The following is a 12,916-nucleotide window of genomic DNA, read 5'->3' as shown; positions in this document are numbered from 1 at the left end:
GCAGTATGAAGAACGACAATGTCATGGCCCCTTTAACGTAAGTCAGAAAGAGAATGGCGGAGTACGCGCAGAACAGAACGTAATACATGGCTAGGCTTGGTAATTTTTGGTAATATTTTCTTCCACAATGTGATTTTTCGCCGTGAAAATGTTCGTTACTCACCGTGCACTTTGAGTTCAATGACCTTGCTGATTCCAGATCCTACACTGTTGCTCGCCTGGCAGAGGTAGAAGCCGGTGTCATTGCGTTGAGCCTCTCGTACCATGAGCGACCCGTTTTCCAAGGCGTGTACGTGAGAGTTACTGATGATCACTTTATACTCTGTAGGTCTCGAGGCTAGAAAGAGAGAAAGTATCTTCGGAAATTATTCTGAAAGTGCTTTAGCCTTGAACGCACATTGAAAGCTGTATGTCAACTAATATTTTCAGGATTTATTTAAAAACAGGTACGCCTTTTTAGCCAATAGAAATAATGAAAAAACGAGGGCAAATTTTGTACAATCACTCCAGGTTCTCTCTCAATGCTTTTATATTTCTAGCTCGTTTTATTTTTACGCAAGACGTAGAATTAAAATGTTTCATCACTAACCTGATGATTTCTCCCACCAAATTCTGGGAGATGGGGATCCTTCCGCTTGACAGTCAATGACGACGTTCTCGCCAACCACGGCTGATTTATCTCTTGGCGCGACTTTCCACCGGGGTGGCACTGAGATCAGGAAGCCACGATAAGAACCAGAAAGTAAATTTAAACGGTATTCAGTATTAGTGCATATTAGGATTTATAAAAATGTAATATAGGCAGAAAAACTTCCAGGCAATATTAACAATAGCTGCATAATTCTGGGTATACCGAAGTGAAACTGCAGACAAGAAAAAGTTTTGCCTCCAAGGCTCCGCCCCTAGTGGCAGACTGCTGCAAATTTTTTTTTTGCCAGAGACTATTCTTTTATTTTTGTTCACATAAATAGTAACACTAAAGTGCAGAAAAGGTTGTAAATTATTAATTTATTTCGATCAGCATCGAAATAAAAGCTCACTATATAAGTGACCATCAAACACGAGGCTTAGTTTGTTTATATCAAGCGGCCTTTAAACGTCCTGGAAGGCTCCAACCACGTGTAAAGGTAGTAAATGCAGAGATACACACGACGCAACTTTATCACATTTGTGGGTGCAATAGAATTAGACCAGAAATAATGTAAAGATAGATTTTATAAATATGAATGACATCTAAAAATACTGTCAAGCCTTTGAGGCATGGCCATAGGTAAATATAAATTCTCCACATAGGACAGAAGGTCCTGATTTTCAAGGAACTAGACAAATTTATAAATGTTCGCACTACCTAATCAGTGGCATCAGTCGCAGTTATCCTTCTACAGATGCTGCAGTGCAAAATTTTGTCCAGGAAACCACCCGACAGATTGAGCGATATAAAATTCATTGCCGCAAAATACCGCAGCGTTCGCGGCTAACAGCAAGACTGGGCTTTCTGGCATATCAAACTTTAAGGGATGCAGTTGGTCCTGCTTCTTACAGTGAACATTGGCAGCCACCCTGGGGAAGGAAAATTTCTGCTTGTCGGGCTGCAATGTAGACAGGCGTAATTGCAGCTCGGCGATAGACACTGCTTCCCCAAAACAAAGCCCGTGCTGTAGTTCAGTTAGCGACTCGTCCTTTGATCTCATAGCCAGCCATTGCCAAGCATATTTATTGCTGTTTATTTTAGGCACCGACAAACGCTTGCAGTTCAAAGCATGCAACCAAAAATAAAATGCGGTGGTGCGCATGAGTGTTGGAGATTATTTGTCATAGAGAGTGCGAATATGTATGTGTAATCGAGGTGCTCTGAAATCTGCTTGAATTGCTACGACGCCGATTGAACACATCTGCCGAGAAAGACTTGGTATTTTGCATGACATCACTTACCATTGACCACCATTGTAGAAGAGTAATTTGCAGCGGCGGCTGTGTTTGCTGCGACGCAAGTGTACTCACCACGATGCCTGTAACTGACCTGAGGGAAACAAAAAGCAAGTAAAGCAATAAATAACGAAAGACTGGGGGTGTCACTGGCGGAAAAAAACAAGGTAGGGTGAAATGTGGCACCATAACATGTTGCACAAGCACTTCACACGCCCATTTGACAGGGTGGAATTCTCAGTGAACACAAAAAGCGGTTCTCACGCTGAGGACGGCGTCTTGGCTAATCGTGTACGCACAATCACTATGTCTATTCATAAGACCCACCTTCTTTATGAAGAGGGTGGAGGAGAACTCGTTGCTGGCCTCCACCTTGATGTTCCTGCCGTCGGGCGCCAGCGGGGCTCCGTCCCGCAGCCACCGGATGCGGACGGGACTGTCCCCTTCCAGCACGGAACAGGTGACTATGGCGCGCATACCTTCCTTGAGGTTGGACGGAAACGAGAAGGGACCTACGACCGGAGCCACTGCAGAAAGAAGGATGACGGGAGTCAGGACGCTATTTCCGAATCTCTGGATTATTTTTTACTAACCACCTGTGACAAGCGCTGTACAGACAGTGCTCCCGGGTTTACTTGCGACCTAAGAGCACTGACCTCTGGCGCAGCTGGTCATGTCGGTACGGCTGTAGAATGCCTCAGAAGAACTTTTCATTGCACAACGTCATCATGCGCAGTTACGCGATGTGTGCACTACGCATAACGTGAGTTATAGCAGTGCTTTCAAAGCGCAGACAGTTCCTCTCGTAAAACTTCCGAACTAAAGATTGAAGATATTTAACACTCACCGTACAAAAACATATATAGGTGCATGCTCCTCCGAGGTCAACCACGCAACGCGCATTTCTTGCACACGTTATTGGAAATTCTATTTTACGCTTCGTTCCAGAATCCAATCGGCACCATCAGAAATGTGCTGTATCAGATATCAGGAAAGCGTTCTAGATGTTTCTTCGGTTGGGGCATATCTGCTAACTGAAGGCTACCGCGCCCAGCTTACAGAATCGAACATTGCAGCGATGACGCCATGCGACTGGAACTGTCATGAGACAGAGCGTGAGATATGTCACTGAGAGAAGTTCATTGTTCTCGACGAAATAGCGTTGTTTAGCGGCTGAGTTGTGTTTTCTTGCGTTGAGATATCTGGTTTCAAGAAGCGCTGGTAGGATCAGGATGCAAAACCGAACTTTAAAATCTGTATTCTATTAGTGCGAAACCACTTTTCCGATGGGTAAACCCCGATAGACACCTTGGCATGTTTGTGCGTTTGAGTCAAGTGAAATAAATAAATAGAAAGTAATTAAATAAACATGCGTGACTGGGATTCGAGTCAGCGGTGGCGCGAACAGACCAGCTTCGCAGGGCGCTGCGCGAGAACACCAGGCTGTCGCCGCAGCTGATCACGCCTCGTGCGCAAGTGCAACGCACTCTCGCGCTGTGCATTGCTCATCTTCTTCACCTCCAAATATTACTATCAAACTAACATTCGCGCTTTGAGCTATGTGGTGGTAGCGACAGAGAGATGTGCGCTGCATGCGCTGGCGGGGATAACACTGCTGCAGAGACGTGGCACTAGAGCATAGGCCGCCGGCGCACATTGGGTAAATTTGGCATTGACGATAAAAAATTTCAAGACGCTTATAACTGGCTCCCTGGGTCAGTGGACATCTTTATCGCGCTTTCAGGTGCGTGGCGGTGGTGTCCACCTGCAAAAAACTATGCTTTCGCTCAATATTTTGTGCTTGGCAATGTTAAACTGGCAGTCAATTTTTTTTACTCAGGGAACCTCCCAGCATCAAATTACATGCTTCCGTTCAAGCGCATCAGCTCGTAAATTACCTTCAATATAAACAATTTATAAGCTAGAAAAGAAAGCCTTAATCTTTTTTATAGTGCCATCGCAGTTTAGGAGAATCGGACTCATTGGTGATGATGATTATTATGATGATTATGGATTTTTATGGCGCAAGGGCAGCTATGGCCAAAGAGCGCCATGTCACAAGGTATTTATTCTTTTTCTCAAGGTGGGGTCAGAGACCCATTTCCCAAGCATTTCACCCTAAATAAGCCGAGCACCAGACCAGGGGAAAGCTTGTACCCATTGTATCACCGGTGGGTACCCGGCGGCACTGGGGATCGAACCCCGCACCTCCCGCATACGAGGCGGATGCTCAACCACTTTGCCACCGCTGCGGTGGACTCATTGGTGCCGCTTATTTTCAATTTTCACGAAACCGACGCCACGTAGCGGCAGCACCGCCAAATAGTCCAAGAAGCATCGGAGCACGCGGAACCACGTCGCTTTCTGCGTGGCCTGAGTGTTTCGCCAGCACGTCCACACCTTATGGTCAGTGTTTTCCTGCGAGATTATAACTTTAGAGCGCTGTTGAAATGATGTTTACACGCTGGCGAGATGGAACGAACAGCTAAGAGTCGTTTCGTGAATTCTTATGCAAGGAATGCAGACAGCACGAGGAACAGGAAGTTTTCACACTTAGGTGGAACGCATGCAGGACCATGGCAATCCATGTCGTATCAGGCACCGAGCCTATATTTCTAAAAAATGAGAATTGTCTACACTTGCTGGGCCTAGGTAAATACAGGCGGCTCGTTGTTAACAAGCATCGCGGAACACACGCGACTTAAGGGCAAATTTCTGGTTCGAAGTGTTTTGTGCAAGAAGTGTGTGTATTGACAGGCCTTATTGAGGAATCCGTGTATGGTGATATGGTGCGTCGGCATTCATGGCAATGAGGTTGAAGTGATGAAATCATTTCAATCGAAACCGGCGGATGGTAAGAACCGAACGAAATCGAAAGAAAACCATCGTATCATAGAGACTTAAGATTCATGATATGCTTTCTATCCACTGTTTACAAAAAAAAAAAAATTGAGAGCCCAAAGCATGGTTAATTGTTCCGTGAAAGCAACGCGAGGAAAAGGCTACCTCATCGTTCTCGCGCTCCACCTGTATATGTGATTAGAAATCTCTCTTCACATTTTAAAAAGCGCACGGCTGAAAAAATTTGAGCCAGAAAAATGCAAAAGTCCACAGCCTTATCAGTTGAAATTCAAACGACAGTGGCTGCCAAGCTCACCCGCCATCGTCATAATGACGAAACAAATTCGCTCGCCACCGTCATAACGGTTACAATACTGGGGCCAGCCGTACCTCCGCAGCATGCGCGAAAAAATTTTTCCTTGCATTAAGGTTTTTCCGGTTCGATTCACAGCGGTCAGCGTACAAAAGCACAATAGTAAGTGTGCAGGAAATAATTGCATTTATCTCTTGTTGTTCTTCCTGGCTACTGAAAACACGATTATGCTGAGCTGGACGAGTTAAAAGTGGTTACTGAGTGGTTGAAATCGTCGTAATGATCTGCTAGAAGTTACACCAGTGGCAACGCAATCTATAGAGGACAAGGTATCCGCAGCTGGCAGAGCACAGGTTTGATTGGAGCTATGGGAGGTGCCTTTGTCCTGCAGTAGGTGCAGTTAAGCTGATCACTCCAAATGATGATCATGATGGAGGTGATGAGGATGATTATGACGAGTCCACCACCGCAATTTCGGCGCAAGGCACAAAAATAAGCGGCAAGGGCGGATGTTTACGATCATCACGTATGTGCCTTTTCCCGCATTTACCCACGCGTCGTAAAACTGTTTCCGTAATTAAATGCTGTCCCGGCCACTCACCCATCACGCTGACGTAGAGCTCCCCGGAGGCCGACCTCCCCGAGGGTCCCGTGGCGACGCACCTGTAGCCGCCTTCGTCTCCGCTCCGCTCCACCCGGTGCACCAAGAGTGTGCCGTTCCGGAACACGCTCTGGCGCTTGCTCTGCGGAAGCTTCGAGTCCCCTGCGGGAGGGCAAATACTCCTATCAGAAAAAGTCACCGGCATTCGCTTCCTTACTTAAACCGATGAGATCGAAGTTTCCAGAGTGGAAGCTACCTTTTTCGTGACTAGAGTTGCCGGTGCTCTGAAAAATTGCGAAGTAGACGCGCCATGAAATAGAGCATATGAAGACGATAATAAGCATCTTGTTCGATATTATGCGATAGCGTAAGGAGCTCGTTCGGCTGAAAACCGGGCGTCGACCGCCGTCGTCCTACGTCATTCGGAAAAAATTGCAGCATATAAGGCTAACGAATTTCCGAATACTCCAAATGAAGCCGAATTGGCGAGGAGGTTCCTCAAATAGAGGGTGTTTCAGAATATAGAAGTAATTCAATAAAAGAAATTACATGGAACTGGGGTCGAACCTGGGGCCTCTGCAGGCCCCAGGTGGGCAGTCAGTGTTTAGGCCACGAAGAGACGTTGGCTCACGCATGTTAGAGGGACACCTAGTTAACTCGTTTGGCGTGTATGACTTCGGAACGTGTGTTTGAGACGTGTGTATGAGCATGTAGTGGAGAAGTATTTCGTACAGTGTAACCTAGATAGTGATTGGCAATGGCATGTGATCATATTCTTTGACCTTGATGAGTAAAGTGTTCGTGGATTAGTAATCGGTTATGCTGATTTGTATGCGGCGAATAGTAATTGCTCATTAGTGATCGATAATTGTAACCGATAATTGGGATTGATACTCGCTAACAAATGCGTTCTATGATTTGTAATTGATAGTTGTGGTTTCGGAAAGTATTTAATTGGTGATTTGTAATCGATAATTATGATTTCGAAAACTGACTACTTCTCGAGGTGGTCGCTGAGGGGAGCAGGTTGTGCCGACAGAATAGTCACAATGGTCATGCGTATAAATCTGAGGTGGAAGTTAGCGAAAAACGATCGGAAGATTGGTGGCTAAAAAGCAGAGGTGACAAGAGATTAGAAGTGTAGAATTAAAATGTGTTTAAAGGAAATGGTGAATTTATAGACCTATTACAACACCGTTAGAGAAATATAAATTAAAAAAATGAGAAAAAATAAAAAAAAAGCCGAGAATAGTGGAAACTGCCACCACCCTATTTCAAAGGTGGCGCTCCCATCGTTCATACATTCATCCATGCGTGGAAAATTTGCATCGCGCGTGAGTGCCACCAGGGGGTACCGACCGGGGGAGCAGGGCGTAGTGACATGCGTGCAATGTTTCTGTAACAAAGGAATAAAAAGAGAAAATAAAAGGAGAAGAAGGCGCTATCACGTCTACTCTTAAGGGGAAGCTTAAGCGTCCTCTAATTTTAATTACGCGCATGCACCCTTACACGCCCGCGGCAAGCTCACAAAACGAAGTAGTTTCCTATTAGGCGCAAAAATGGTCGTCACTGCATCCCTGTTTGAAATAAATTCACAAATTGTATTTCTTACAAAGTATTATCAACCTGCAGTCACTTTGCCCTTGCTGTCCGTGCCGTGTTCAGATGTGTGTCGACCAAATATAACTTCTTAACTTCCTTGAGTAGCAAGCAAACCAGTTACCGTTGAGTAACTTCACACTTATACTCACGCACAAAAATAGGAGGAGGTCAGTTGTTCAAAATTCCCCCTCTCCCCGTCTCTGTTCCCTTCTTCTCGGTGCTCACCTCTGTACCAGAGGATCTGGGTGAGCGGGTAACCGGCTGCCGGGCAGTGGACCACCAGCGTGCGACCCGCCAGCACCGACATGTTGCGCATGGCGCGAACCAGTGGTGGTCCGCGCACATTCAGTCGCGCGCCGTGGGAAATGCTCTCGGCGTCGTTGCTCGCGTGGCACTGGTAGCGGCCGCCGTCTTGGGTCGTCGCCGCCGTCAGGTTTACGAAGCTGTTCACCTAAACGAGGAGGAAATTTCTTCTGGGTTTAACTTTGGGGGCTTCATGCAACCAAAAACAGACCACAGCCATCGATCTTCTCAATTAAACTATGTTTGGGGCAAAGAGTGCTCTTCTGATCAGCATTGAAATAAACCACCCTTAACTTGATATAATTACTTTAAAGCAGGCAGAATGTGGCATGCGCTCTGAATAAAACGCTCTTTTCAAGCAACCTGCGTAGGTGCACGATACTTCAATAAACAGGCTATCAACGATAGAGGGTTATTTGCAAAGAAGCTTCGAAAACAATAACCGCCATAGTTATAGATTTTTCACACCCTCGGAGCACCAATTCTTTATAGCCTCTCATTAAGCGCATGCAGGAGTAAAAGAGCGGATTTGATTCGGGGTGCAGGTGTGTTGCAGGTTTCTTGGAGAAGTCAATTTCTTTAAGCACCAGGTTGTTTACTGCGCATGCGGTATCCTTTACGTGCGTCTCGTCAGCTGACATACGCTGCAGTATTAGAAATTCGGTTGAATGTTTTGCGCAATTTATGGCCCGCGTACCTGGCCATCAATTGTGACGAAGTCTCCAATGCGCAGTCGCAGGTTCTCTGCGACGGGCTCGCCGTCCAGCGTCCACGTGATCTGCGGCAGTGGGGCGCCAGTAGCGGTGCACTTGAGGGACACTGGGGCGCCTGGGTCTACAGTCCGCTCGGCGAATCGGTGCATGAGTACTGGAGGGTCATCTGCACCATTAGTGTGAAGTTTGCGGTATGACTAAAAAGTTTGGTTTGGTTTATGCAGGTTTAACGCCCCAAAGCTACTCAGTCTACGAGGGACGCCGTAGTGAATATGACTAACAGGTCCCGACGGAAAAAAGTAGGAGCAACGCATTGTAATGTTCCCTGAAAATAGCGCCGATCCACTTCCACGCACCATGCCAGCCATTCTTCTCATGCGCGACTTATAATAAGTGCGCCTGTTGGCCATTTGGCGGCAAAAACTGTCTCGTCATATAAGATATCTCGGCCAACATCATTAAGAGCTTATAATATTTCGCCCAAAAAATTCGGTAGATATACGGCTTTAACGAATTGGAGAGAAATCACCTGGCACCTACAATCTACTACCTTTTGAGGGAGCTGTCAGGACTTATAAAATATTTATATCCAACTGGCGCTCTTAATAGAACACTTTCGAAACTGTTGGGTGGGTAGGGCTGGATGCCTTCTTAAATGCGGGACGGTGCTTTCATAGTAAAAATGCTCAGAATTTTTCACTTGACAGTTATTTGAAATGAAACCTCGACAAATTAGACAGAGTATTGATACGAAGTTGTAACAATAGCAACTGGTTTATTTAGAAGGCGAAAAGGTAGTAGCGGATTTTAAAGAGCGCTGATCGTTTGGCGACCCTCACAGATGATTTCTCGTTGAGTAACAATATGTAGAAAAGGAAAAAAGACTGGCAGGCCTTAATACGGTTATTCGTGGACAGCAATCTGTAATTGATGCCCTTCTTGCCCCCCAAAAGAATTTTGCCGCACGAGCTTGGATAACAGGTGTTTTAACAAACTGAGTTAAACAACGCTGTACTCGTCAAGAATTGTCATTATATCTGTTCAAAGCGACAATCAGAGCTACTGTGTGCATCACAAAACAACGTCGACAATGGTAAAATCAAATCTATACTAGAGGCTGGTCCACAAAAATGCCGAAAAAATTTCATATCCAACTTAAACCCTGAGCAGCCAGTGCTAGAATGCATGTTGGGAGTGAAGACCGCATTGCTATCTTCCTCCGGACGTCTTTTGATTCCACTCACTTGCGCTACGGGACGACCACCATACTCCGCGAAAACTGTTCTTCGCTATTCGGAAACGCTACCGAAACGAAACACGCCTTTTTTTTTCTTTCGCAGTGAAATAGAGCCCACGTTTCCAGTTATAGTATAAATTCGAACAATGTCTTGGCAATACTCGCTATCTGAGCCATATTTCTAATATAATTGCTCGTTTCCAACCTCAAATGGTCAAGTCAAAGTGTTGTTCTTGATTACAAGAACCTTTCTAGAGGTGGCGGCAGCTGCGCAGCGAATAAGCGTAGCATCCATGGACCAAGCAACGCGCATGGCGGCCAGGCGAACTATTTGTCGGAGTGACACACCCACGGACGTTTCGGCCCCGTTGCTTTCTGTTCATAGCCAATAAATTTGTCGCCTAATATAAACTGTTTACTAGTCAATCCTTTAACTCAGCAGTTTATACTCGGATTATCATGATCACCACGAGCCTGTCGAGGACACGTACAGTGCAACTAACTCTCGTAGCAATCTACGAACGAAGGTCGCATTGCGTCCAGCGCGGCAACATTATCCCGACAAACTTCTTGAGTTCGTCGCCCCACCATTGGCTATGCTACCATTGCATACATTGAAGACATTGATCTTCACTGGGTCGCTTTACAACAAAGGCCCGTTTAGAGGCCATATTGATCGGTACATGTTTAGTTTAAAGAAAATGTGAAGTTTATCAGCCTGGTGAAGGTGATATTTTCACTCCACATTGCAACATGTCAATAAATTTATCGAAGCATTCGTTTCTATTTTATCGCCTCCAGACGAGCCTGACCATAATAAGTTTACGTTTTATCTCGCATTTGCAAAAACCTTGCGGAGTTCTAAGTTTGCCATGCACCCATCATTTCTGGACAAAATCATTTTTGGACGGCAACCAGCCTATGAACGCAATTCTTTCATGTATTGTACGATTTCACTACAGATATAAATAAATCCGTAGATCTCCCATCGGCAGGCTTGCATTTTTTTGCTGTTAGCGTTTTTGCTATCGTCAAAAGTGTTGTCTATTGGTTTTCTATTGCAGTATTAACTGCTCGATGCGAGTGATGAAAATAATTTAAAAGAAGTATTTTGCTACACATTTCAAGTATGGACTATTAATTTTAATATTTCGAGTGCATCTTGATCACCATACTAATGTAAAGCAACCGGTTAATCATATCAGTGTTTTTTGGTGGAGGAATTTGAGGTGACTGAACCCAATTAAAAGACGCATTTGTTTTTCACGGCAGCATAACCTGCAAAGTCATCAGTTACACGATAAGCTGCAGTGTTGGAAAAATCTCTGAAGCCATCTTTCCTTTTAGATTCTTTCTTTTTCGCACGCTGTAAGTTTGCCTTCTTAATGTGTGAGCTATCGAACTATTGGCGTCCAAAACACTTCAATACAAAAAAGTTATGTCCGCAAACTTCTTCACAGTGTTGTCATGGTGTAGCTCAGTGCACTATCGCGTGTATCTCGATTATTCTTGTAAAAGAAGCCAGAATACGAATGTCCCTCACCTCCCAGGGTGACCTCAGCGGTGTCCTGCGCCCAGTCGTAGTCGTTGAGCGCGAAGCATTGGTACATGCCCTTGTCGTCTCGCAGGACGTTGGGGATGTGCAGCGTCTCCCGGGTGAGCATCTTGACGCGGGAGGAGATCACGGGCTGGCCGTTCTTCAGCCATACCACCGAGGACACCGGGTGGCCCGAGGTGGAGCAGTTGATTGTCACCGAGCCGCCTTCGGTGGCCACAGTGCGCCGGGGGCGAACAGAGGCCGCCAGGGGCGCTGTGAGCGGAATTTAGGCGCATCGCTAAATGAAACATAATGGTTCACTAATAAATGAGCTTTACCTGCTAGTACTTGACAGCGGTCTTTGGTAAACAATGTAGTCGAAATAGAGGATTAACCTTGGCCCCTCGGGGTTGGTTTCTTAACATGCACTGCCTTAACACAACGTTTTTTTTAGTTTTGCCTCCATCGAAGTTCATCCCCTACGGCTGATTTCAAACTCCTGAGTTCGTGGTCATCCAGGAATGCGATGGCCAATTGGTCACCATGGAGGGTGCGAAGTGGAGGATGACTGGACTATTGGAATAAACCCGCATGAATTACTGAAAATGACTAAGTTTTGGGCGACGCTCGCAATACAGTGAGAGGAGCCATTGCAAATTATACAACTATCCATAAGTTAATGAATAAACTGGCAAATGAAAGCACTCAAAATGCATTATATTTTAAAAGAAGGGATGAAGCCAATCGTCGTGTTGTTTAGTCTGAAATTCAAAAATGGATCAATACATATCGACATATTTTACGTGAATGAGGCAGAGTGGATGCGTTGAGCCTTTAGGAAGCATTTTATTCAATTTAATTCGCATTGTACTCAAATATTGAATAGAGTGATAGGAGTTAAATGCCATATTTCCTTTCTGTGGCGCCAAGGAAACACAGTTCTTCAGAGACCTCCTTTCCTGGGCTGCTTTTTATGGGAAGCTATCGGCGTCACATCCTAGGCAGAGCATGATATATTTTTGTGAAACGGAATGAAAATACGATCACATTGTCCACACAAGACCGGGGACGGGTGCCCTTATGGGACCATAGTCAGAGCGCAGTACTGCTGTCTTTATTATCTTAATTTTTGTTAAAGGTAAAAGGGTTGAAGGGTATTTTGTATTGAAATATTGGAATAAAAGAAGCGCAATCTCAAACCAAAAAACAAAAACAAACCATGCCACAAAAGCAATTAAGAGTACGCACCCTTATAATGAAACTTCAGTATTGTTGACGCGCGCTGCCTTCTCTCTCTCATATTAGCGACTTCAAATCTGAGTAAGAATATGAACTATGAAAACTGCAGGCACCAAATCTGGCGTCAGTCTTACAACACGAAGGCTAACTACTGACGGCATTATTCCCTGGGTACGTCTACTGCTTACCACCTTCGCCTGGAGACCCACAGCGCCAAGCTTAAACAGAGGACGCGTGCCTATGCGTTGTTTCGGCATTTGATTTGACACTTTAGACGAGGTACGCCACACTTTCATGTTTTTGCGATTATTTTCAGGGACCAAAGAAAAACTCAGAAATGCTATGCGACACCGGGATTCCCCCTTAATTCGCTTGTCTCAGAAACCTTGCAGTAAATGTTTGGAAGTGCACGTCTACGTAAGGGTGCAGCAGCAGGGAACTTTCTTACCTGACTTCTGTGTACTGGTCACAGGTGAAACTCAGGTTAGGCACAAATCAGACAGATTAGAATGTTGACTCCGCAAGTATAAGGATACGTCAGTGATGTTCCTGGCGCGCAATGTCTCTGGTGAAGGCCCAAATACTGTGTTGGAAGCTTACAAAC

At 45.3% G+C, this 12,916-nt stretch overlaps 1 protein-coding gene across 2 annotated transcripts in view; it reads right to left on the bottom strand.

Annotated features, from left to right (window-relative positions):
* The window catches only part of LOC144128653 (cell adhesion molecule Dscam1-like), a 120,627-nt gene that overhangs the window by 26,652 nt on the left and 81,059 nt on the right, over nt 1-12,916 (bottom strand). For both annotated transcript variants that reach the window (XM_077662221.1, XM_077662220.1), the window contains exons 6-13: nt 11,080-11,346; nt 8,284-8,465; nt 7,509-7,734; nt 5,682-5,843; nt 2,254-2,453; nt 1,933-2,020; nt 590-709; nt 164-337 (exon numbers count right to left, since the gene is read on the bottom strand). In XM_077662221.1, the coding sequence (XP_077518347.1) occupies nt 164-337; nt 590-709; nt 1,933-2,020; nt 2,254-2,453; nt 5,682-5,843; nt 7,509-7,734; nt 8,284-8,465; nt 11,080-11,346 (1,419 nt within the window). The remainder of the gene's footprint in view (nt 1-163; nt 338-589; nt 710-1,932; nt 2,021-2,253; nt 2,454-5,681; nt 5,844-7,508; nt 7,735-8,283; nt 8,466-11,079; nt 11,347-12,916) is intronic.

Source organism: Amblyomma americanum, chromosome 4, assembly GCF_052857255.1.
Source record: "Amblyomma americanum isolate KBUSLIRL-KWMA chromosome 4, ASM5285725v1, whole genome shotgun sequence".
Lineage (NCBI taxonomy): Eukaryota > Metazoa > Arthropoda > Arachnida > Ixodida > Ixodidae > Amblyomma > Amblyomma americanum.
This window is presented reverse-complemented; position numbering and strand designations above follow the sequence as displayed.